Source organism: Chrysoperla carnea, chromosome 2 (genome assembly GCF_905475395.1).
Source record: "Chrysoperla carnea chromosome 2, inChrCarn1.1, whole genome shotgun sequence".
NCBI classification, from domain to species: Eukaryota; Metazoa; Arthropoda; class Insecta; order Neuroptera; family Chrysopidae; genus Chrysoperla; species Chrysoperla carnea.
This window is the reverse complement of record NC_058338.1, coordinates 19,589,660-19,615,545: the sequence shown is the minus strand read 5'-3', so window position 1 is coordinate 19,615,545 and position 25,886 is coordinate 19,589,660. Positions and strand designations below refer to the sequence as shown.

Below are 25,886 nucleotides of genomic sequence, written 5' to 3'. Positions count from 1 at the left end.
AGTAACCAACAAATTTTTACAGGTGCATTACAATACAATAAAAACAGCACTAGGTGAATTATATGAATACTCTGATATATATTACTGTTTATAGTAAATGTACATTAATTCGTCAAAAAAATCAATTTACAAACACGAACTTTCAAATTAATACAATTAATCTGCGAAACGGATGACAAAATTGCTATCAAAAATCAAAAAATGCGTTCGTATAGAAGAAAACAAGCCAAGACATAGCGTTTTTTGTTTACGGTTAATAAATGGCTAAGCAGCGTAAAAAATTCGCAAAATAGTAACCAAAAAAAAAACTGTTTTCTTGCTATAAAAAAATTTGACGTCCAAATTAAATTAAAAAGTTATAGATCTCAAAAAAACCTATCGATTGATGTCCGATTTAGATGCGTAGGTGCCGAGATAACTTGGAAAAATGAGCGAAAATAATCGTTTTTAAATTTGTTTATTACCTACTTTTTTTCTTTTTCGATTTTAAAGTTGATATTTGGTGAAGTTATGAGTAATAGGTTCACAAACCTTCAGTTTTTTTTTAAGAAAAAATCGATATTTTGAAAATTTTTCGAAATATCGATCTTTTCGTAAAAACTTTCCTTTTGGTCGAAGGATGATGGTAGAGCGTTTTTTTGGAGCTTAACCTTTCGCCTGGACTTCTTCTATCATGATATTTTAGCAGCAAATGAATTTATTTAATTTTTGATGGCGAAATCGGGCCTCGAAGTAAGTGCATTTTTTGGATTGGACTTTTCCACTTAATTTTTTTTGCATTGGAAGCCAACTTTTTTTATAGCAAGAAAACCGATTTTACCCCTCATTTTCAGCATACTAATGACGGAATATTGATTAAGTTCATTATTTAATTTGTATATCCTATCTGTAATAAAATTGCCTATAAATAAAAAGAAAGTAAATTATCACTTTATATTATTTCTTTAGTCTGTTTTAAGCCACAAATATAGCATTGCGGGATTCCTTACGGGTCGAGTTAGTAGACAAAATAAAACAACCAAGTCCGCAACACGTCATGTAAGTACGTATTATTTTTTTTAACTGATTGTAAACTTTTTTGAAAAACAGGTGAATGAAATTGAAACAACAATTTTATATGTTTTATTTTAAAATGGTTATAATATTTATTACATGTTTCTTTTAAGACATATAAATAAAACAAGATTACGTATAAATTATTTTTACATTTACTTAATTTTATAAGATGAAACTCAAATTCTATCATTCTTTGTAAAAAAAAAAAAGTATGCGTTCTCATTTAAGAAATAACTTGACTTCACCGAAACTCAAACATGAAATCATGTCTGTTGGTCAGGCGTCAATGTTTAAATAATTGGCGAAACATTTTTTGGCTTCGTGAAACCCTTTTTATATACTTAACAAGATCCCGTCAAAAGCTTTCATACTTATCGAAGATAATAAATGAGAACTCTAGGATATTTCGAAATAAATTTCGATTTTTGTCCCAATTTCCTAGATCAATTTTTGTATTAAATAAATACGTATTTCGACAACCAAGTAGTCATCATCAATATGAATTAGCTAATCGTAATTACTCTTATTGTGCATACATGTTACTCGTTGCTAACTTGGTGGCGGACTGCACTCCGCCACCAAATCCAACCGAATGTTTCAATTACCATGAATGTAAGTTTAAGAAGCCTTCAAATCGTTTGCTTTTGACTGTTTTGCGTCGAAGGGATTTAAATTTTTGTACAGTCCAATTTTCAATGGGGTCTCTATTTAAAATTTCAATATTAAGTAGGATATTTAATGCGAATTGACATATTCAATTAGTTCTTAAGGTAGTTGCCGTGGTACAATATATATATATATAAATATTATGGAATATGGGCGCTGTAAAAGTGTACGAACTTGTAGCTAACTGATTCATGATATTTAAGCAAGCCTGTACTCGTGGAGACGTTACACATACAATATTCATGTGTACGTATCCGTGGTACGTATACAACACCAATCCTAACACTCTTCTGTCTGACTCGCTACTATGTATACTCGCTACTACTTCTTTCTGTCTGACTCGCTACTATGTATACTAGCTTATAAATTGTTGAACTTTAAACCATTTTTTTAAAATAACTAGACGGTCAAAAATTTTTTTTTAGAATCAAAACAAATCAATTAATAGACTGTTATAGTTTGTTTTTTATAAATTAATAACTGATGCAAAAGTATAAAGAGTGTATACCAAACGTGTTAAATATCGAACTTTTAATTAAATTTATCTCGGATTCTAGACGGCCAATCAGATTCAAATATCGCGACAAAAACCTTAAAAGTTTTATATCAAACATTTCTTTCTCTAAGCATAGCCTAAATTTTATAACACTTACAAAAATGAAATTATAGTCATAGATTCATGATTCATAAATTTTAAATAAATTGTAAGCGAACATTTTTTATACGGAAATTTGATAACTAAGCAACTGTAAACATGAAATAAAATAAAAAATACCATAATAAAAAACTGGTTATAATAAAAAGATTTTTACTATATAAACTAAAATTGATTCTGTGCACAAATGCAGTTTAAAATAATGTGTGTCAGTCACATACATACAAACATAAAAACAACATACATACGTACATACATACATACATACATATATGACATAAAAACAACATGGTACTTTATCGGTCACTTATGTTTTAAAATAACTTACTCTTTATTTGTATGGTTGTCAAGTTACTGAGTAATTCTATCAACTGAATGTGGCAGAAATCTTTTAAGGATGTATGAGCATGACAACAATGTTTGATTTAAAGGCTCAAAATTTGTTTGTAGGTAGTCTTTTACTCAAAGAATATATGGTTAAAATTTCAGCTTAGGTATCCGTGCAAATTTTTAAGAAAAAAGTCATTAAAAATCGATATAAAATACATTGGCTCTTATGGAGGAATCTCAAAAAACGACATATTTTGGAAGTTTTTGATAATTTTCATTTGGAATGAATGAAAACAAATTTAAAAAAAAACTTTTTAATAGAAAGTAAACATATTAGCAATGAATTAGAAAAGAAAAAAACTAAGTGTCACCGTCCATATAAGGGATGTAAGAGCAGGGTAGATTAAGGGTTGAAATTATTTTTATCTTATTTTCAACTTTGATGATGAATTTTGTTATAACTTCATGAATGTAGACGAAAAATAAGAATAATTTTTTTCGATATGTGTCTTGGTTTTCGAAATATCGAAAGCTAAATAATTAAACAAAATTTTCAATTTTCGATATTTTGAAAATTAAGCCAGATATCGAAAAATTTTATTCTTACTTTTCGTCTCATATCGTCAAGTAATAATATAAATTTATCATCAAAATTGAAAATATCTATTTTTATATTTGTGCCTCCACTACCATGCTCATACATCCTTAAGCGTTAAAAAAATTTTTATTTCTCTTGTGTGGATCTAGGGGGAAGGTCATGATTGCCATAATTCCCTTATCCCACGAAACATTTTGTTGGATAAAGTTTTCGACTTAAATTTTACATTCTGATAAAGAGGGGTAAAAGCCAGGATTATATCTGACTTAAGCCGGTATCCCCCTCCAAAATTTAGTTCAATTATTAGCACGTAAGACAACTGACTTGCACTTTGAGATAATTGTCTTTTCTCGTCTACCGAAAGCGAATGAATCCTCGTGTGTGAGTTAGTTATCTTCCAGAAATAAATAATCGCAATCTTGTAGTTGATACCATATATGATATCATATGGATCTATCGTGATACTATATATGTATTTTACCACCTTTTTCACATTATATCAGTTCTTTAATTATTTTGAAACATAGACCTAGGAGGTAAGAAAAATAAACTAACGATCAACATCGATAAAACAAAAACCAAAAAAGTGAATTGTTGCTATGAACCATGTGCATTTCATTAAAATCATGGCCAACCCGCTTATCCAGGGGTTAGCCATGATTTTAATCGGGTCGAATAAGCACGAGTCTTCGGGTTTTTTTTTTGCTATGAACCATGTACCAGCTTAAAACTTCCGATCAAATAAGTTTAGAAAGAATGATTAAATCTCTTCATTTTACAATTATTTTTATAGACTTTACCCATAAAAATTTCTGAAATAGTGTCCCGGTTTTGAATGCAAGGGCTAAAAACTGTAGAACCCAACGAACTCCTCGATAGTTGACAAACTTAACTCAAACAACTCGTAATTACAACAATATTCCGGATCTATAATTTTTTCAGTATATTTTTCGGGATGATTACCAAAAAATGATTAGTACAAAATCCATCTCACAGGGAACGATTTCTCCAGATTTTGTCATATAGAGGTAAGTAGTCGGAATACACATTCTGTGCGAATGCGATAGTCTCTTTCTTAAAAGACACTAGCACTTAAAATATATTGATCGCCTGTCAATTAAAATAAAGTATCACCCGGGAATATGCTAAAGCTCTTATTAAAGCTGCGGGACTTCTAGGGCTTCTATGAAGCAAATGAGGTACAATAGCTCAAACTGGCCGCAGATCTTTTAAGGATTACTCTTTACTTAAATCTAAACTACACTAAAATGATTGATACAAGAAAATTTAGAATGGCTGAATATTAATCAAATTATTCTTATAGTATTTCATTCTTTGATTGTGAAATTATCAAAGCAGGAATAAAGAATAGGGCCTTAAAATAAAACTAAAAAAAAAAGTAAGGCAAGCTAAAGTCCTATTAAATACCTGTGCCAGGTGAAATTTGTATGTAGTAGCCATAAATATAGCTTCCAGAATTTAATTATCGCAAAAGAGTCTCCTACTGTTTACTAGAATCTTTGATCTCATCTTTTAAGAGGGTTATTAATTTTGAAAAACAGATTATCCATTCTATACTTTTCGAAATGACTCGGTAGAACAACTCTTTTTTTTTTATCTTTAATAATTTATTGAATGATTATAATTTATTATGTGTTATATGGGAAATTATTCCTTTTTTACATTGTACCATATTCGGAGATTAAGTACACTGGGAGGTATTGTGTGTTAACTTATTGTAATTAGAAATCAATCGATTGCGAACGTGCAAAAAAAAAAGAAGTTTTATTAAATCATACGACTTTATTTATTTAACCTCATACAGATGTTTAATATTGTTTTTACTTTCAAGTCTCAATATATAAGTAAGTAAAAAAATATACATTTTAATTTTTAAAAAAATTTTAATATTTTAGTCCAAACAAATACTCTTCCAGGCTCATTCCTCCAAAATTCTTGCAGGTTTCCTTCTTCTTTCAATTTTAAACGTAAATAAATACTCAAAATGTCTTCGGAAATCATTGCATCCAAAGACAGTTTAATTTAGGAAACAAAGCATTTGACTCAGGAAAACTTCGCGCCAGTAGATTTTGATGGGAGCCGGTGAGATCTTGAAAACGGTGAGGTCAAACCTCACTGATTTGGTGAGGTCAAACCACACCGATTTGGTAAGGTCAAATTTCACCGTTTCCAAGATATAAGCATTTGAAATAAGAATGCAGAAGAGATTATTTTTTGTTTCGCTAACAACCAATTACCCTCACAGAGCGAGGGTGTGTAGGAACAAGACAATCTATAATGGCTAATAGCTCGTTTTGGTGCTAACCAATCAAATAAGAACTTAAACAAAAGTTTCAGAGTTTGGTGGAGCATCACATTCTGACATCGGATTGAACCTACTCTTTAAGGTTGCTTTAATAATCATATTAGATCCTAAAAGGTAAGAAATTGAATAACACCTTAAATTAGGAAGTTGATCTTCATAAGAAACTAAAATTTATTATATTTAAAACATTTTTTCGTAAATTGTTAGTTTTCTATTCACATTTCGTGAGGAAATCCCACTTTAATTTTTCATTATTGCATTTAATCGTAAGAAAACACGCTAGCTACAGAAAAATACTTTAACCAAAAATTGCCAATGGCAATAGAGGACATTTGCCTGTGTCCATGACTTCCAGATCGTAAATTCTAGATTAATTAATATCTAGTTCTTTAAATTATTTTGCTTAATTTACGTGGGCTTAAAAGTTATTAACACAGGCGAATGTCGTTTATTGTCCTTGACAACTTTTGCCTAAAAAATGTCATATTTTTTGTAATTCGTTATACAGATAAAAAATGTACGTTTGTATATTTTATTAAAAAACATCAGAGACCCAAAACCAAGTTTTAGGTTTCAAATTGTTAAAGAATCTATAAATGTTTTTAATTAACTATGTTGAAATAATTAATTAATGAATTTTTTTAATTAATTGTATAAAAGTGTTTCAAATATGGGATCGTTTAAATAAAATGTCCAAGTTAGGACTGTATATTAATTATTTTAGAAATTTCAAAATACTTTAACTTTTATTTAATTTATAAAAATTTTTTTTTAAATCAATCCCTTTCATTTTGATTTATTCAAAAACAATAAGCACTTATACATTTTAAAGGTTAATGATTTTTTAAGAACTTCAAGCAATAGTAATGTGAGAAGCGAATTGAAATGTAAAACTTAAGTGGAATTATTTGCAGAATTTTGTATATTTATTTTAAACTAGAGTGATACCCACCCGTTTCGCTGGGTTTAAAAATAAAAATTGCTCTCGCTTATTCTCTTTCTATAACACTCGAAATAATGGTGAGGATTGTTTAACACAGGCAAATTATATGTATCGTTTTCTATTTTTTTAAATGTATAATTTTCGTAATTATTCATTGAGTATATCAGAAAAGATGGCCGTGAAATATTTTACATTGACTCTTTATACAGAAATCTGTAATTTATGGTAATGTCAAATGACTACTTTTACAGAAATCTGTAATTAATGGTAATGTCAAATTAAATTAATTTTAAAATTTATTAATTTTTTTAAAATAATATATCTTTATAAATTATATCTCATGTGTTATTCTGAAGTATGAGTTATATTGGTGTACAGTTTCATTAAAAACCATTCGCTAGTTTTAGCGTGAAAGCGTAACAAACAAACAAACATGCTTACTTTCGCATTTATAATATATAGAGATAAAGAAATAAAATCTAAAATTCCAAATTAAGTCAATAGTAAACAAATATAGGTACTAAATACAACAAACTGTTAGTAACGGTTCTATTTATTTATTTAAACAAAAATATAATGTTAACAAATTTTATATTTCTTATTTAATATTAAAATTAGTATTAAAAATGTAGGTAAAATTGGTAAGTATTTATAATATTTTTTAATCTAAACGTGACGCCGCTCCATACCCATGTTAATTCATATTTAATTAATATAAAATATTTAAATATAATGTTATTTCAATGTTAAATCGATAATATTATACATTGTTTTAAGTAAAAGTGTAAAAGTATATAAAGTGAAATTAATGAAATTATTTTTTATATTAATAATAATTATTTAGGAAGTACTTAAGCTAGTTATTATCGATATTAGGTTATTATAATTAATGTACTGGAAAACTTCGGAAATTGTTTAGTATTTGGAAAAATGTTTCAAACAAAACCTTTCGATATTCTTATATTACTGAAATCACGTTTAGCTTTTATTAAAACCCGAATCTAGAGATTCGTTATACATAATACAGTAGATACAATGGAATACACAGGATAGACGTTTTAATCTACTCTGGTTTATAGTTCGTTTTGTAGTTATTAACCAATCAAAAAATAGCTGAAACAAAAATTGCCAAGTTTAATGTGGGACATGATGTTTTGACATCAGATTGAACCTAGTCCTCCGAATTGCTTCCATAGATTAATTTAGATCCTAAAGGGTAAAAGATGCAATTATACTTTAAGTTAGAGAAAATGCAAAATAGGTCATTATTGCATTTAATCGAAAGAAAGCTTGCTACAGAAAAATGTTTTAGCCAAAAGTTTTCGAGAGCAATAGAGGACATTTACCTGTGTCCATGAGTTTGACTTACAATTCTAGTTTCAAATCATTTGACCTTGATCTTCAAATGATCTTGAAAATTTACCTGGGTTATTAACATAGATGAATGGTCTTTATTATCCTGAGCTTTATTGTTGTTGGAACGAAGTCCCTTAACGCGGCTTGCCATGGTGATCAAATTGGCAAAAACCGTCACGTAACAAAGTGAGATGAGGCTTTTTGTGTGTGTGTTTGTGTGTATGTGTGCCATATCCATGGTAACCACGATATGTTATCCTACTTTGTATTATTTATTATTATAGTAGTATACGAATTTTGCATTTTTGTACTTTTTATATCCAAAACTAGTTATAGATATAACATATGCATAACTAGTTTTGGATGTAAATAGTACAAAAATTGCAAAATTCGTGTACTATAATTATGTGTGTCTTAGAACTTTGCCTACTTGACACTACAGATTGAACAGATTACCTATGTGTATTTATTTAACGTTTACATTTGTTTCTGTACAGCTTCGTAAGGAACTTCGTGCCTAACGGGAGTCCCACGACCGCAATCTTTTTTTATTAGTTGACTTTTTGATTCTGAAACAAGTAGTTTCTCAACGCTAAGTTGACTTGAGTATGGCTTGAAAATCCTTTTTCAAAATTATACGTAAAACTACAATGTTACGTTGAGAAATTGCTTGTTTTATAATTTAACGCACCTAGTTGCTAATTTGACTGGACTATTAATCAAATGGTGCGTGTCCTCAATTAGAACACTTATCTCATTAAGTTTCAAGTTCGTATGTAATTTTAAAAATTATTTATCACATGTAAGTATGGTATGTATTTACATTTTAAGTAATAAAATTTGGATATAAAGAATGATGTTACGCGTTTTTAAGATTAGAATAGTAATAAGAGTAAATATTACGTAAATTATATTATTAAAATTTTCATGATAAAAAATGAAATGAAATACTCATCAACCCATACTATTTCAAAATTTCAATTTTCAACATCAATTGCAAATGATAATTTTAATTCGAGATCGACAACTGTGGAAAATTTTAAAGATGCATTAATTTTTCCCTTTTATATATTTAGTTTAATTGTACTAAATTAAAAAAATTTAATGTTTGAGAGTATCAGCAAAGGATCCTGATTTAAAAGGTGATAAATTACAAAACCCAGCGGTAGAGATATCGTTTCGAGAAAAAAAATCTCTATATTCCTAATAATACTCTTTTTTTCTAAGATTTCTCACGCTGTCGTCTCGTTTATCGATTACACTCTTAGATTTTTATCTAAATGTAGTATTCGCTCTGTGCGTGAGTTTCGTTTCCATGGTAACGATACACTACTTTAATTATAGAATTGTATGGATGCATATATAATTGTATGGATTGCATTTAAGACTTACATTGAAAATTTAATATTATTGTCTCACAAATTTAAATAAATAATTATGATAATTTACATTTGAAAAATAATATTTGTGCAATTTGATTTCTTATTTTCACAATTTTTAATGCATTAAGTTTAATTAATTAGTGTTTTACAATAATTTTAATTTGACATTTCTATAACATTAACATGTAAAGAATTGCAAATTAGTAATAACAGCCCCCTTTAACGCCAAAATTTTTCACTGAAAGTGCGGGCATCGATTTTATTGTCCCTACCATGACTACGCACACAACGAATAAGTATCAATTAATGTATTTAAGTAACAACTTCACTTTCTAGTTCAACCCAAGACTATAATTTCAAAGATTAAATAAATGATGACATTATTGCAATGCTTCAATAATTGACTATTACATTAGATTGATATTCACAAAAGTAATAATTAAGCAAATGATTATTTTAAGTTTAATGCAAATAATTTATAATTAAATTTCATAATTATAATATTATTCTATTCAATTATGTGTTGCACATTTTAAATGTTTTTACCAAAAATATGTTGTAATCGGTATCGTAATAGAAGATCTTGGGATCTCATTGTTCTCAATTTTTTCAAAGGGGTACCCTTACAAAAATTGCAAAAAATCGAGAAATTTTTTTTATCTCCAATTTCGATAAAACTCAGTATATAAGGTAATTTTGACCCAAAAAGTACAAAAATCGGGTGCATTTGCCGACTGGTTCAATAGTTTTTGAGATACGGGCAAAAATCGATCTAAATATTGCGATATCTCAGAAACTCTGCATCCAATCATTAAATTAACATGATTTTTATAATTTTTGGATTAAAATTACCCCATCCACCGAGTTTCATCAAATTCCAAAACAAAATTTTTTTTTGCGATTTTCTCGATTTTATCAAAGGGTTCCCCCTTAAAAAAATTGCAAAAAAATCGAGAAAATTTTTTAACTCCAATTTCGATAAAACTCAGTATATAAGGTAATTTTGACCCAAAAAGTACAAAAATCGGGTGCATTTGACGACTGGTCCAGCAGTTTTTGAGATACGGACTAAAATCGATCCAAATATTGCGATATCTCAGAAACTCTGCATCCAATCATTAAATTAACCTGATTTTTATAATTTTTGGATCAAAATTATCCCATCCATCGAGTTTCATCAAATTCCAAAACAAAAAATTTTTTGCGATTTTCTCGATTTTATCAAAGGGGTACCGCTTAAAAAAATTGCAAAAAATCGAGATTTTTTTTGTATCTCCAATTTCGATAAAACTCAGTATATGAGGTAATTTTGACCCAAAAAGTACAAAAATTGGGTGCATTTGACGACTGGTCCAGTAGTTTTTGAGATACGGACTAAAATCGATCCAAATATTGCGATATCTCAGAAGATACTTTTATTAGCTTTTTCTATCTCAACGCAATATACCACTTACCATATGAGGGTGCGACTGTACACTTCAATGAAAAAGGCACTCATTTGAACTAATAGAAAGAAACGAACGAATTCGAAACCGAAGTCAGAACTAGAAACCGGGTAAACAGCAAAGCGGGCGGGTGACTGCTAGAAGAGTTAATAAAAATGTAGTGTGCTACATAGGTATCACAACAGTTCACATTAAAAATGAACGTCACATTAATATGTGTGATTATTTATTGATTATTTACGATATGGATAAAAACCTATTCTACAATATTTATATATGAAGTTGAATTTTTTTCTCTTATTGTTGGTAGGTCAATGACATACATTCTTTCTGGTTATAATATACCTAAGCAAATAAAATAACACGATTCATTTGAAATTCAAAATATTATACATATAACTCAATCAAATTAGATATAACAAGTAAAATTACCAACAGTTTTGTTGTTTAAACACCCTATATTCACTGAGTACTTGTTTAAACAGTTTGTACACAGCGTGATTCAAGCAGGGCCATAACAGAGGGTACATAGCGCCGGTGGCAAGTATTTAGGTTACGCCTTATGAATATTGGGATTGGTTAATTGATAAACTTTTTTAATTTTTTTAATTTGATAAAGAATTGATATATATGAAAAGAATGACGCAAAATTAGTGGGTTTCAACAAACATTCCAACAAGATCGGATCAAATTTGCCTGTGTTATCAAAAAAATCAAATTTTTTAACTTTATGACGTCATCAGAATCAAAAAAAATTAATTTTGCTCTACTATATCCATATTTTATCCAATTTTGATAAACCAAGTATGTAATCCTACTAAATTTGGGCCATACTTTTCAACTTTGTGATCAAAATTAACCTAGCTCTAATAGATTTCAAGAATATGGTGTCCTGGTTCCGGAATTAAGCACATGGGTGATGACTAGCGAAAAACTGACATCACAGCTGAAAAGAATGACCCAAAATTAGTGGGTTTCAAAAAAAATTCCAACAAGATCGGATCAAATTTGCCTGTGTTATCAAAAAATCGAATTTTTGAACTTTATGACGTCATCAGATTCCAAAAAATTTAATTTTGCTCTATCTCATCCAAATTTTATCCAATTTTGATAAACCAAGTATGTAATCCTACTAAATTTGGGCCATACTTTTCAAATTTGTGATCAAAATTAACCTAGCTCTAATAGATTTCAAGAATGTGGTGTCCTGGTTCCGGGATTAAGCACATGGGTGATGGCTAGCGAAAAACTGACATCACAGCTGAAAAGAATGACCCAAAATTAGTGGGTTTCAAAAAAAATTCCAATATGATCGGATCAAATTTGCCTGTGTTATCAAAAAATCGAATTTTTGAACTTTATGACGTCATCAGATTCCAAAAAATTTAATTTTGCTCTATCTCATCCAAATTTTATCCAATTTTGATAAACCAAGTATGTAATCCTACTAAATTTGGGCCATACTTTTCAAATTTGTCATCAAAATTAACCTAGCTGTAATAGATTTCAAGAATGTGGTGTCCTGGTTCCGGAATGAAGCACATGGGTGATGACTAGCGAAAAACTGAAATCACAGCTGAAAAGAATGACCCAAAATTAGTGGGTTTCAAAAAAAATTCCAATATGATCGGATCAAATTTGCCTGTGTTATCAAAAAATCGAATTTTTGAACTTTATGACGTCATCAAATTCCAAAAAATTTAATTTTGCTCTATCTCATCCAAATTTTATCCAATTTTGATAAACCAAGTATGTAATCCTACTAAATTTGGGCCATACTTTTCAAATTTGTCATCAAAATTAACCTAGCTGTAATAGATTTCAAGAATGTGGTGTCCTGGTTCCGGAATGAAGCACATGGGTGATGACTAGCGAAAAACTGAAATCACAGCTGAAAAGAATGACCCAAAATTAGTGGGTTTCAAAAAAAATTCCAATATGATCGGATCAAATTTGCCTGTGTTATCAAAAAATCGAATTTTTGAACTTTATGACGTCATCAAATTCCAAAAAATTTAATTTTGCTCTATCTCATCCAAATTTTATCCAATTTTGATAAACCAAGTATGTAATCCTACTAAATTTGGGCCATACTTTTCAAATTTGTCATCAAAATTAACCTAGCTGTAATAGATTTCAAGAATGTGGTGTCCTGGTTCCGGAATGAAGCACATGGGTGATGGCTAGCGAAAAACTGAAATCACAGCTGAAAAGAATGACCCAAAATTAGTGGGTTTCAAAAAAAATTCCAATATGATCGGATCAAATTTGCATGTGTTATCAAAAAATCGAATTTTTGAACTTTATGACGTCATCAAATTCCAAAAAATTTAATTTTGCTCTATCTCATCCAAATTTTATCCAATTTTGATAAACCAAGTATGTAATCCTACTAAATTTGGGCCATACTTTTCAAATTTGTCATCAAAATTAACCTAGCTGTAATAGATTTCAAGAATGTGGTGTCCTGGTTCCGGAATGAAGCGCATAAGTGATAACTAGCGAAAAACTGACAACTATACACAATAGAAGGTTTAAAATTTGTAGACAGCTTCAAATATTAAATCTTTTGATTCCAAACCTTTCGGACAAAATGAATTAAGGCCAAATAGAAACATATTCGAAAATTTGAAAGGGTAACCTGAAGGTCATCATTTTATTTAACTTAAATGTTTTTGTTATTTTGTAAGCTTATCTAATACAGGGTATTTCTACAATTAATTCAGTCAATTGTTTATTTTCACTTGTTTTTTTATATTTTTTTCTACATTCAAGATTTTGTTTATTAAGTAGATCTTCTTACTTGTTAAGTAGCTTTTATTTACAATAGATATTTTAATTTAAATAAAATACAATAACTTTATTTCCATAAAACATATGGCTAAAATAAACCAAAATTTAAATCGCGAAAAATTTGCATAGAAAGTTTAAAAATTATTTACTGTCTACAAAAAAAGGTGGTGGACTGACCGAGCTACGAGAAATTTTGTCAATTTTTTAAATAATTGTATTTTGTTACCTTCTAATGCAAAAAGTAATTATTGTAATCTAGAAAAAGTTCGGAGTATTGAAATTTTAGATTTATATCCGAGTTATTTTAAAGAAGTCAGTCTTGAGAGCTTCAAAGTATGGTACAAAAAAAGTTATTCTTCCATGAAAAACTTTGCGAGAAGGATTTCTATTTCGCCTCGTGGCTACACTATAAAATTAGAAGATATAGTTAAAATGACGTGGTAATTAGTTGAATGAATGCTATCAAGTAACAAAAACGATTAAGGTTAAATTTTGATAAAATTATTCACCACATGTTATAAACCACAAAACCTCAATATATTTAATTAGCCACAAATATTTAATACAGGCTTTTATTGTTATTTTATAAAGTGTTAAGAGATGGTTGGCTTAGTACAAATTGCAAGGAATTTTTTCAGTGTTTCCCCAGTTTTACATACTGTAAAACAGGCATGGACAAATGTGACTCAGAGAAGTCCCTAACACTTCTGTAACTAAATAACAAGCAAGACAGCAACAACCTAACCAGTGCCAACCAATAATACGAGTAAGACAGAGAGACAACAACATATTTTTTCTACCTATCTCATTACTATTAGAGAAACTGAGATAGGTAGAAGAGTCGTATACCCGTCTCACTTCCTCTTCTATGAGCAATACGGACTTGCATAAAGAGACACACAATAAAGTTTATGGCACTCAATAAAGTTATAACAATGGTGACTTTAACTTAAAATAACTCGCCCATGCTTGCTGTAAAACTATTTTTCCATGTATGTATATATGAAATATATCAAGGTATACTAAGTTTAGTCCCAAGTTTGCAAAGCTTAAAAATACTGATGTTACGAACAAAATTTTGGTATAAGTGTTCATTAAATCGCCTAAATAGTGCATTTCCGGTTGTCTGTCCGTCCGTCCGTCCGTCCGTTAACACGACAACTCAAGAACGAAAAGAGATAACAAGCTGAAATTTTTATAGCGTGCTAAGGACGTAAAAAGTGAGGTCGAGTTCGTAAATGAGCAACATAGATTACTCGAGTCTTGAGTCCGTAGGACACATGTTGTAAACTGTTAGAAATAGAACAAAAGTTGAAATTTAAAAAATGTTCCTTATAAAAAAATAAACAACTTTTGTTTGAAACATTTTCTCTTAAACATCACTCGAAAGTCGAGTGTATTGAACTTGTAATATTTAATACTAATAAAGAACATCTATATGTCGAGATATTGATTCACGCCGAGTACCTACCTGTTCATCGCAAAGAATTAAACACAATGCATCATCATACATTAAATAATTTTAACACCTTTTTTAGATTTTTATTTCCTGTATAATGATTGATATCAAGTTGTGCATTTTAAAAGAAGCAATAAGAATTGTATAGACTAGTAGATAGCAACACTTTCGTTTGCCGATAATAGGCATTTATAGGTATAAAAGATAATGAATGACTCTAATTTCCAGTTCCTTTCCTGGAAATCAGGCGCAGGGGCCTAAAATTATCTTATGTTCATATCTGGTAAGATAACTAACAACGTTTGTTCGAAACATTTTCGAGTTAACTTAATAATTTAGGCGGAAATCGATTGTAAAAATATGAAAAATGATTTCCGTTAAAACTTATTTACTTTACGCAAAAATGTTGTATGTCATTTAACCCGTCAGCACTCGCGTTTGATATGTATCTAGTGCCTCGTATTTTGCTCACGCTCGATTAAAAACTTAAATAACTTTTATTTTTCAAATGGTATATGCAGTTGAAACTTTTTCTATCTTCATATAATTGAATATTAATTTTTAGTTTTCCAAGAATTTTTATTTCGAAAACTAAGCGTCTAGAAAAAAAACAGTACTTTAATACCATGCATATATGTAATATGCAAGGTATACTAAGTTTAGTCCCAAGTTTGTAACGCTTAAAAATATTGATGCCACGCATAAAATTTTGCTATAGGTGTTCATAGAATCACCTAATTAGTCCATTTCCGGTTGTCCGTCCTCCGTCCGTGGACACGATAACTCAAAAACGAAAAAAGATATCGAGCTGAAATTTTACAGCGTACTCAGGACGTAAAAAGTGAGGTCGAGTTCGTAAATGAGCATCATAGGTCAATTGGGTCCTGGGTCCGTAGGATCCATCTTGTAAACCGTTAGAGATAGAACAAAAGTTTAAATGTAAAAAATATTCCTTATAAAAAAATAAACAACTTTTGTTTGGAACATTTTTTCGTAAACATCACTGTTTATCCATGAAGGCGCCAATTAGGCGGAAATTTTATCGTATGTACTATATACTTGAATATCAGTTATGTATGTGTCACATGTATGTATGTGATATGTGATAAAGAAATCAACACTGACTATGCGTGGTATTTCAACAATTAACTCAGTCAATTGTTTGTTTTCACTTGTTTTTAATTATATTATTTTTTTTAAATAATAATAATCCTTTATTTTGTATATCAAAGATGTATAGATTTTAATTACGAGGAGCGCTAATTTATAAAACTGCCTGCGTACGCAAAATTTTTTAATCATCTGCAAAGATCCTTAAGTTTGTACGTTAATATAAATAGGATGTGTAAATAAGAATAAAATATTTATTAAAATATTTTGTTATGTCAAATAATAATAATAATAATAATAATGGTACCTGTTTGTTGGATTTAAAAATGAAGAAAAAAAAAAGTAAGGTGGCGAGGGGATAAGAAATGTAAAATATACAACGAGAAACACTCCTCGCTATTTGCTTGTTTGTTGATGAGCGTGTTGGAATGTCTCTTATGACACCCGTATAGAAAGTTGATAGCCAAACTGGCTCAAAACGTCTTACACACAACAAACGCATACAGAATGATTTATTTCAATTAATTATAATTTTTTCTTAACATACTATCATTATTAATTTATTAAATAATTTTTTCTAAACCTGATTATTTTTCATGCACCCTCCTCTTTAAGCAATTTCATTGGATCTCCAACACCGATCTGTTTTAGAATACTAATACGGTCGTCGAAATTAGTCTTATATAAGGGAATTTTTTTATCAACGTCAAAACGTGTTTATATTTACCAAAAATTCCGTAAATATTCGTACATGATTTTTGGTCGAGACAAATTAATAGATTTAGGACAGTGATACCTAAAGTGGTCCATATACCTAATATGGATTATGGACCCCCAGGAGTTCACAATGAACTACAAGGGATCCATGCAAGTGGAAAAAATAATAATTTGGGGTCTGAAAAATGTATTCGGGGAACGGGGGTCCACGATAGTCGATATCATTTAAACAGTTTGCGAGTTTCATTTTCACTTTACATTAATGGAATATCTCACACATAAAGACGCAGTGAGAGCGAAAATAATCTATATTACTCGTAGGGATTCGTGGTGGTTCGAAATGTTTCGATCCGTCCGCTGTACAGTCGATAAACTCTCCTGTATAGTCGGTAAACTCTTCGACGAATAAATATCCTCAGTATAGCTTGTAAACCCGATATCATGATCGGTTTTCGTTTGTGTTGGCTAGCGCAATAGTCATCACTTTCATTGATTGGTGACTCGGAGGCGGTAGGCGCGACTCCTGGATGGAATTCGAGAATCTATGGCAGGCAACAACAATCCTTAATTGTGAGAGTACGCTCGCCAAGCCACAGGTTGTGGGAACAAGTCTTTAAATTCAACTGTTTCTCAATTTCGTATTGTAACAAACATATTAGATCATTCATTACTTGATCTCACAATCAATGTATAATTATTAGCTCGCTCACCTGTATATATTCTTACTTAGTTAGATATGAACAGAAATAAATAGATATTTATTTATCAAATCATATAAACACTCGCTCACATAATATTTGTATTACAGTTTACCGGTAGGTCATCCACAAAAGTTATATTAAAACTACAGGAAAATCTTAATCACCCAAGATTATTAGCATAGTTTAAGAGTCGTCAATCGACCTAAATCAGATACCACATGATTCCACATAAAGACAACATATAAAACGGAGCGCCCATTTCCTTCTAACCCCAGATTTCAACAAAATTTAATCTGGCGATGGTTTTTAAGGCTTAGTTGATAAAATTTCGACTAAAAAATTAGACGAATTTTTGTTTATAATTATGTATAAATACATACAAGTAGTGTGAGTAGTTTTTAATAGATGGTATGACGCAAACAGGTTTTTCATGTAATAAATACTTCGTAAATATGTAAAATAGTTAATATATTGAGGAAATTGAATTGCTTCTGATGCTGTTTAATTTTCCGTTGGTAGACGCAAGTAACACGTAATGTAATAAATGCTGTCTGTCTGTGCATTTTAGTTTTATCAAGGTCCCATTTCCTCAAGCACGTTAGAGCATAAATAATATGCATTTTAGAATTGCATTTTAAATTAACCGTAAATATACTAAATTCAAAATTCGGTTAATAGTCAGAATTGGTCTTCGAGGAAATGGTGCCCAGTAACTGAGCACGATTATTTCGACAGGTTTGTTCCCCGAAGCACCTGGTGCTCAATTCTATCGTGATATTCGAACTCAGCGAGTTATATTGTACAACTGTTGGATCACAATTTATCGACATTTTACAATATGCCTAGATTTATTACTTAAAATAATGATTTTTACAAAAACACGGTAACATATACATATATCATTTATAAGCTTCTCTATATGATCTAAGGTGCGTTCACACTACGCCCCACTTTAGTAGACCAAGGTCAATTTGTATTTTCGCCTAAAATATCATATACTAAAAGACATTTGTAACCCATTTCAAAGTTATTAAGAAATTTTTTGATTTCACATACTGATAACACATTTCATTGGAAAGTTGTGTACTTGTGTACCGACTTTATGGTAGCGATTTAGTCAATAAAATATTGACATTATTTACTTACACACACAAGAGGTAAAAAAAATCTGATAAGTTTACTTAAGAGGAAGTGAAAGGATTTATATAGTCGTTTCAAGAAATATTTTGTATAATATTAAATATACATAATTTTTAATAAAATTAATTACTACATATTTTGCGCTAGCAGGCCCGTGTGCAAAGGGTTTTGACTCCTAAAACCCCTAACAATATAGTCCTGTAAATGTATCCATTTATGATACACACTTGACGAATCAGATATTCAAGCATATTTTGAGCTCGGTACATTCTTTGATTTCTCTATGTCCTTGTCATAGTCACATGTCATAATCATATGATGCATAGAGATTTTGTGTCTGCTATTATATTTGTTTTGTACAGAGAGGTGATGTACAGTTTTGTAGTAAAGTGTTTAATATTTGCAGATTTGCATATTCTCCAATATGTAACCACAGTTTATACTAAGTACACAATTTGTTTTTTTCAGAAATTTTGTAATTGAAATATTGGTAGATGAAAGTGCACTTAAAAATTTAAATAATAATTAAACTCAATAAAAATTAAGTTACTTTTATTAAAAATTAAACTGTTTATATTGTTACTTATTGTTGTTGTTTACATTTAATCATGCACACGATATTTACATCATGGTCTGTTCGACTAATTTTGATATATAATATGTTACACATTCGTAAACTAAATATTGACAAATATCTTGTCTAGTAATCTTAATTAAAGAGAATTGAAAAAAATACACTCGAACCAGGACTCGAACCCGGACTTCTTGGATTCATGTCAAGCGCCCTACCAATTAGGCTATTCGAGTTTTAGACACGAATGCAATTTTTTCAACTCAATGAATTTTTTTAATTTGTTTATCCACTTATTTATTATTATTACTTATTGTTGTTGTTTACATTTAATCATGCACACGATATTTACATCATGGTCTGTTCGACTAATTTTGATATATAATATGTTACACATTCGTAAACTAAATATTGACAAATATCTTGTCTAGTAATCTTAATTAAACGGAATTGAAAAAAATACACTCGAACCAGGACTCGAACCCGGACTTCTTGGATTCATGTCAAGCGCCCTACCAATTAGGCTATTCGAGTTCTAGACACGAATGCAATTTTTTCAACTCAATGAATTTTTTTAATTTGTTTATCCACTTATTTATTATTATTACTTATTGTTGTTGTTTACATTTAATCATGCACACGATATTTACATCATGGTCTGTTCGACTAATTTTGATATATAATATGTTACACATTCGTAAACTAAATATTGACAAATATCTTGTCTAGTAATCTTAATTAAACGGAATTGAAAAAAATACACTCGAACCAGGACTCGAACCCGGACTTCTTGGATTCATGTCAAGCGCCCTACCAATTAGGCTATTCGAGTTCTAGACACGAATGCAATTTTTTCAACTCAATGAATTTTTTTAATTTGTTTATCCACTTATTTATTATTATTACTTATTGTTGTTGTTTACATTTAATCATGCACACGATATTTACATCATGGTCTGTTCGACTAATTTTGATATATAATATGTTACACATTCGTAAACTAAATATTAACAAATATCTTGTCTAGTAATCTTAATTAAAGAGAATTTTATATTGTGTGTTTATATTGTGTTTGTTATGTAAGCAAAGTTTCTTTTGACGTTTTTACTTTTTGAATAACTTTTAATGTATTAAATAATATTCCATAAATCGTTTTTTAACTATTTACTTAATAGCAATAATGTACACAATGTGTATCCATTGACATATAGATTAGGAGAACTCACTGGCAGCCTTGTCTCTCATTCATCATATCGCAAGTTTTGGGCCCTGACGTTCTTTAATTGTATAAACTCTTTGGTATTTTATGAATTGTCATAACAGATGACGTCATGATTCATGGCACACGATTCTGAGTAGTGATTTAATGTCACAAGTGAGTAAAATTTACTGGAAGTGTCTTTTTCAGCATGCACCTATTACAATGCTCTTGACATCGAAATGCTGATGTATTTCAATCAGAGAAAAATACAGACAATTGTATTGTTGCGTGTACAATAATAAATAGATATACTACAATTGAACAATAATATGTACCATGACCTTAAACCTATTGATGTATAAACAAATTATAAAAATGCATTTTTATATTGAAAATAGTTTCAAACAAAAAAATAGAACGTTAATAATAATTGAATTAGTACTCGTAATATAATAAATAATAAGTTAAATTATTAATTGTTTTGCAAATGTAAAATTTATTGTTCAGCAAATATAAGTTATACAGAAAAACTTCCTTAACACGTAGAGGAAATGTCGAAAATTTCGAGAGCATTTTCTGGAATATTTTTTTGTTTTTCTAGAATGTTTCACATAACCATCAGTTTTTTACCTAAAAAGTACAAAAATCGGGTGCATTTGATGACTGGTCGAATGGTTTTTGACATACGGACTAAAATCGATTCAAATAATGGGATATCTCAGAAACTTTGCATCCAATTATTAAATTTACCTGATTTTTTTACTTTTTGGATCAAAATTACCCCATCCATCGAGTTGCTACAAATTCCAAAACAAAATTCGAGTATAATATTTATTATTATTTATATTTATTATATAGGTGTATCATTGTTTCAAATATTTCGCACAACGATAAAATATAGGTCCAGATTTTCAAATTATAAAAACGTTTCCCCAACATACCACTTCTTGTGAGAAGGTGAGAGCAGAATAACATAAAGTTAATAAAACCTTGGTAACATTGCAAACATGCAACCGTTGATCTATATTTGTCTATAAAATTATTAACATGGGTTTCCCGTATACGAAATTCACATCCCCTTTTTAATCACTTAGGGGATGAATTTCCAAAAGTCTTTTCTTAGTGTTCACTTACGTCATTCAAGGAACGTGTATACAATATTTCAGGCTTCTAGACCCAGCGGTTTGAGCTGTGCATTGATCTATCAGTCAGCTTGAATTCTTATATATATATAGACATATCCCTCGTTATGCTTAATAGCTCCGATAATACGTTGCAGATACGCTAGATGGCATTGCAAACTTATTAATGAATTGTCCGGCTAATTTACCTTCAATTTATTGATAAATTAAGTAAAATATATATTTTACCGGTAAAATTGCATCCTTACCAAGTGTGATAAAAGGGAAAATTAGGCCCTGTCGTGCTTGATCGTTGAACTAACTGTGTGTGATGTCAACGCAAAGTCAGCAAAAAATTCATTTTATCATCTGAATAATATGTTTGACTGTAATTAATAGTACTATTTAGTATTTTCTTGATAACTAGTTAAAACTTAGCTGAAATACCTTTACTTATGTATGTATTACTGTTACGGTTAAATCCACACACATTCACACACATTACAATCAAATCAGTAACCGGTAAAATAGATAGTTACATGCTAATTCACTTAAGTTATTTCTAGTATTCTAGTCAACGATATTATAAACATAGTTTTTATATATTTTTTTAACAACAAATGTTTAGTAAAATAATACATATTATAAATAATGTAAATAAAACCAAATACTTAAAACACTTAAAACATTTTTTTTTAAATAAATAAATAATTACCATAATTATAAATTTTTATATAATTTAATGACAATCTTCAAAATTATCTTTATTACTTTAAAAACATTTATTTTAAATTTTCACGCATTAAAGAGATTGACGTTTTTAGTAAAAATAAGTAAGTCAGTGTTGCTTTGAAGGATGGATCAGTCAGACCTGTGTGCGCGGGAGGAGTTTTGGCGGCTAAAACCCCTTCCATTGAGAGTTTTTCCATAAAAATTTGAATTAACAATATAGGTAGTCCTGTAAATGCACCCATTTATTTCCACTGACTAGTCAGATATCCATGCATATTTTGAGATCTTTACATTCTTAGCCTTTGTCTTTCGAGTCGAGTACTTCAAACAGAAAACTTGGATCTTGATCTTGGCGAGGTTATCGAATTAAAAGAAGGGGAAACGCTGGAGAAGAGTTCAGAAAAATTTTCAAAACCTTGAGCGAAATCTGCATTGAATACGACATAGAACTGCGGAAACCAAAGTCATAAAAGACTTAACGCTCGAATGTACAGACTGTCTCTTTCTCAAGAAAATAAAAAACTTCGAAGAAGACTCTTGCGCTAAAATTTTTGAACTCTGCATCCAATCATTAAATTAACCTGATTTTTATACTTTTTGGATCAAAATTACCCCATCCACCGAGTTTCAGCAAATTTCAAAACCAAATTTTTTTTTGAGTTTTTCTCGATTTTTCCAAAAGGGTACTCCTTAAAAAAATTTCAAAAAATCGAAAAATTTTTTGTATCTCCAATTTCGATAAAACTCAGTATATAAGGTAATTTTGACCCAAAAAGTACAAAAATCGGGTGCATTTGACGACTGGTCGAATAGTTTTTGAGATTCGGACTAAAATTGACCCAAATATTGCGATATCTCAAAAACTCTGCACCCAATCATTAAATTAACCTGATTTTTATACTTTTTGGATCAAAATTACCCCATCCACCGAGTTTCATCAAATTCCAAAACAAAATTTTTTTCCCGTTTTTCTCGATTTTCTCAAAGGGGTACCCCTTAAAAAATTTGCAAAAAATCGAGAAATTTTTTGTATCTCCAATTTCGATAAAACTCAGTATATAAGGTAATTTTGACCCAAAAAGTACAAAAATCGAGTGCATTTGAAGACTGGTCGAATAGTTTTTGAGATTCGGACTAAAATTGACCCAAATATTGCGATATCTCAAAAACTCTGCACCCAATCATTAAATTAACCTGATTTTTATACTTTTTGGGTCAAAATTACCCCATCCACCGAGTTTCATCAAATTCCAAAACAAAATTTTTTTCCCGTTTTTCTCAATTTTTTCAAAGGGGTACGTACCCCTTAAAAAAATTGTAAAAATCGAGAAATTTTTTTTATCTCCAATTTTGATAAAACTCTAAAATATTTGTAATCAAGTGCTAAAAAATGTAGGTTAAAAAATAAAATTTGCTTTTTTTGAAGGAAAGAACAAGAATCTGCCACAAAAGATATATATTTAGGTAGTTGAAAAAAACAAATTGAACCCTGTTTGACCATAAAAGCATCCCCATAATAAAAAAACTTAGAGATTAACCTTCCCATAACAATGAGCCGATACATTTTTCCCGTTTTTTAAGTTTACATTCTGTTTACGAAATATAATGGTAGCAACTTTTTTTTATAAAAATCACCTGTATACTTTAACTTTAACTATTAATTTTGAACTTTGTCTAGACATAAGTTTGTTATTATTTCAGACTTAGACGGTAATCGGTATATTATGGTTGGCGCCATAAATGTACAAAGTTTACGTAACTTTCTTTTTTTGCTGTTGTTTTTGTATTTAGCTCTATTCTATTTTAATTATTCAATTATTGTTACTACATTGCAAATAAAGATTGTTTTTACTAAAAATGTCAATTTTTATTTTACTACCTCTACAAGTAAACAAGAAATTATTTTTATTTTGGGTATCGCAAACCTATTACATATAATGAAAATATATAGCATTTGCGCCGGCAAATTTTCGGGCACTGAATCCTAAACTCGCATTTGAAACATATCTACAGGGCCGGATTTAATCTTCTGCCGTCCTTGGGCACTGAAAAAAATGCCGCCCCATCATTGAAATATGACTCAAAGTTATGTAGTTTTGATATCTCTTTGCACTCATTGTAGAACGTAAGTAGTTTTTAACCTTTTTCTAAACAAGAAAACGATCGTTTTTTCAATGCAATTAAGCATAGCAAAAATAACCAAATTTCAATTTATGATTCCAGCAAATTAAAAAATCAAATATGTATTACCATTTCAAATCTTCAAAGAAATGAATTTCGATTTGACAAATATTGTATGAGTCGAATTTCTTGAATTATCTATTAAACAATGTATGATTAATTAAAAAAATAAATAATTTTTTTCCACTTTCCAAATTTTGACGCCCTGGGCACTAGCCCCGACTACCCCTAGTGTAAATCCACCGCTGCATATCTAAGATCATTCTCCATTAAATTGCCTTTTTCCTTAAAGCCATTTCCAAAATGAGCCCATTTGGAAGATCATCGTCAATTTTTAGTTGTTTTTGGTACGGAACCTTAAATTCGCACTTAAAACATAGCCAAGAACACTTCCCATTAAATTACCTTTCAAAGAAAACCAAAAAATCAAAATCGGTTCTTCCATTTAGGCGCTACGATGTCACAGACAGACTGACAGACAGACACACACACACACATAGCGCTTAAACTTATAACACTCCTTTTTTTAGTTCGGGAGTTAAAAAAGAGTATAATTATAGAGCATAAAATGGGGATACACCTGGAGATTCCCAACAGAAATGTTTGCCATGAATAAATGTTCAACCGAAAACCTTCAGCGCTAGGTCACAAAAATTTTCTGACGCTCTAACGAATCGAATGCAGAAAACCGCTTCAAATCAGACTTACTGTTCAAATTTTTCGAACTTTATTGCTTCGTTTCTGCGACAAATTGTAATGTTCGAATTACTGGATTATATAGAAAAATTCATAATAAATATCATCACTGGTACGAAAATAATCTTTTTTTGCAATTTTTTTATAAAATTCGATTGCCGGAGGGTGCCGGACTACTGGACGTATCAGATTAGTAAGATTTTACTGTATATATATTTTTAAATGAATAATAATTAAATATTCATAGTCTTTATTGCAAGCCAAATCAATGATATCCCGCTACTTAAAAATAAAAAAAATTCCACATACCTTTTCTAGATCGCCAATAATAATTCCAAAAAAAGTATGCAACACCTAATAATATAAACACAACAATTAATGTACCAAATACGGCTCCAACAATTGAACCGGTACCAAAACACTCATTATTATCATCCACAGACACGCATTCCACAATATCCGGTATTAATATTAATAATAAAAATATTGTATAATAATAATCGGACACAAATAAAACATTTTTTTTATTAATCATATTTTTAATTAATTTATTATTAATAATATTAAAACAACAAAAATATCACTTTTTTGGAATATTGTAAGAAAAAAAAATTATATAATTTTTTTTGAAAAATATTTTTTTAACACATTCACAAATAATGTTTTTATAAAATACAAAAATTAAATTAAATTTAAAAAAAAACCAT

At 29.6% G+C, this 25,886-nt stretch overlaps 1 protein-coding gene across 1 annotated transcript in view; it reads right to left on the bottom strand.

The window, feature by feature from the left end:
• LOC123292529 (probable serine/threonine-protein kinase DDB_G0282963) overlaps positions 1 to 25,663 on the bottom strand; it is a gene marked incomplete at its 5' end in the record, with an annotated part of 52,126 nt that extends 26,463 nt beyond the window's left edge. The window contains one exon of the mRNA XM_044873242.1: positions 25,489 to 25,663. Coding sequence (XP_044729177.1) covers positions 25,489 to 25,663 — 175 coding nt within the window. The remainder of the gene's footprint in view (positions 1 to 25,488) is intronic.
• Between the last annotated feature and the right edge of the window lie 223 nt (positions 25,664 to 25,886).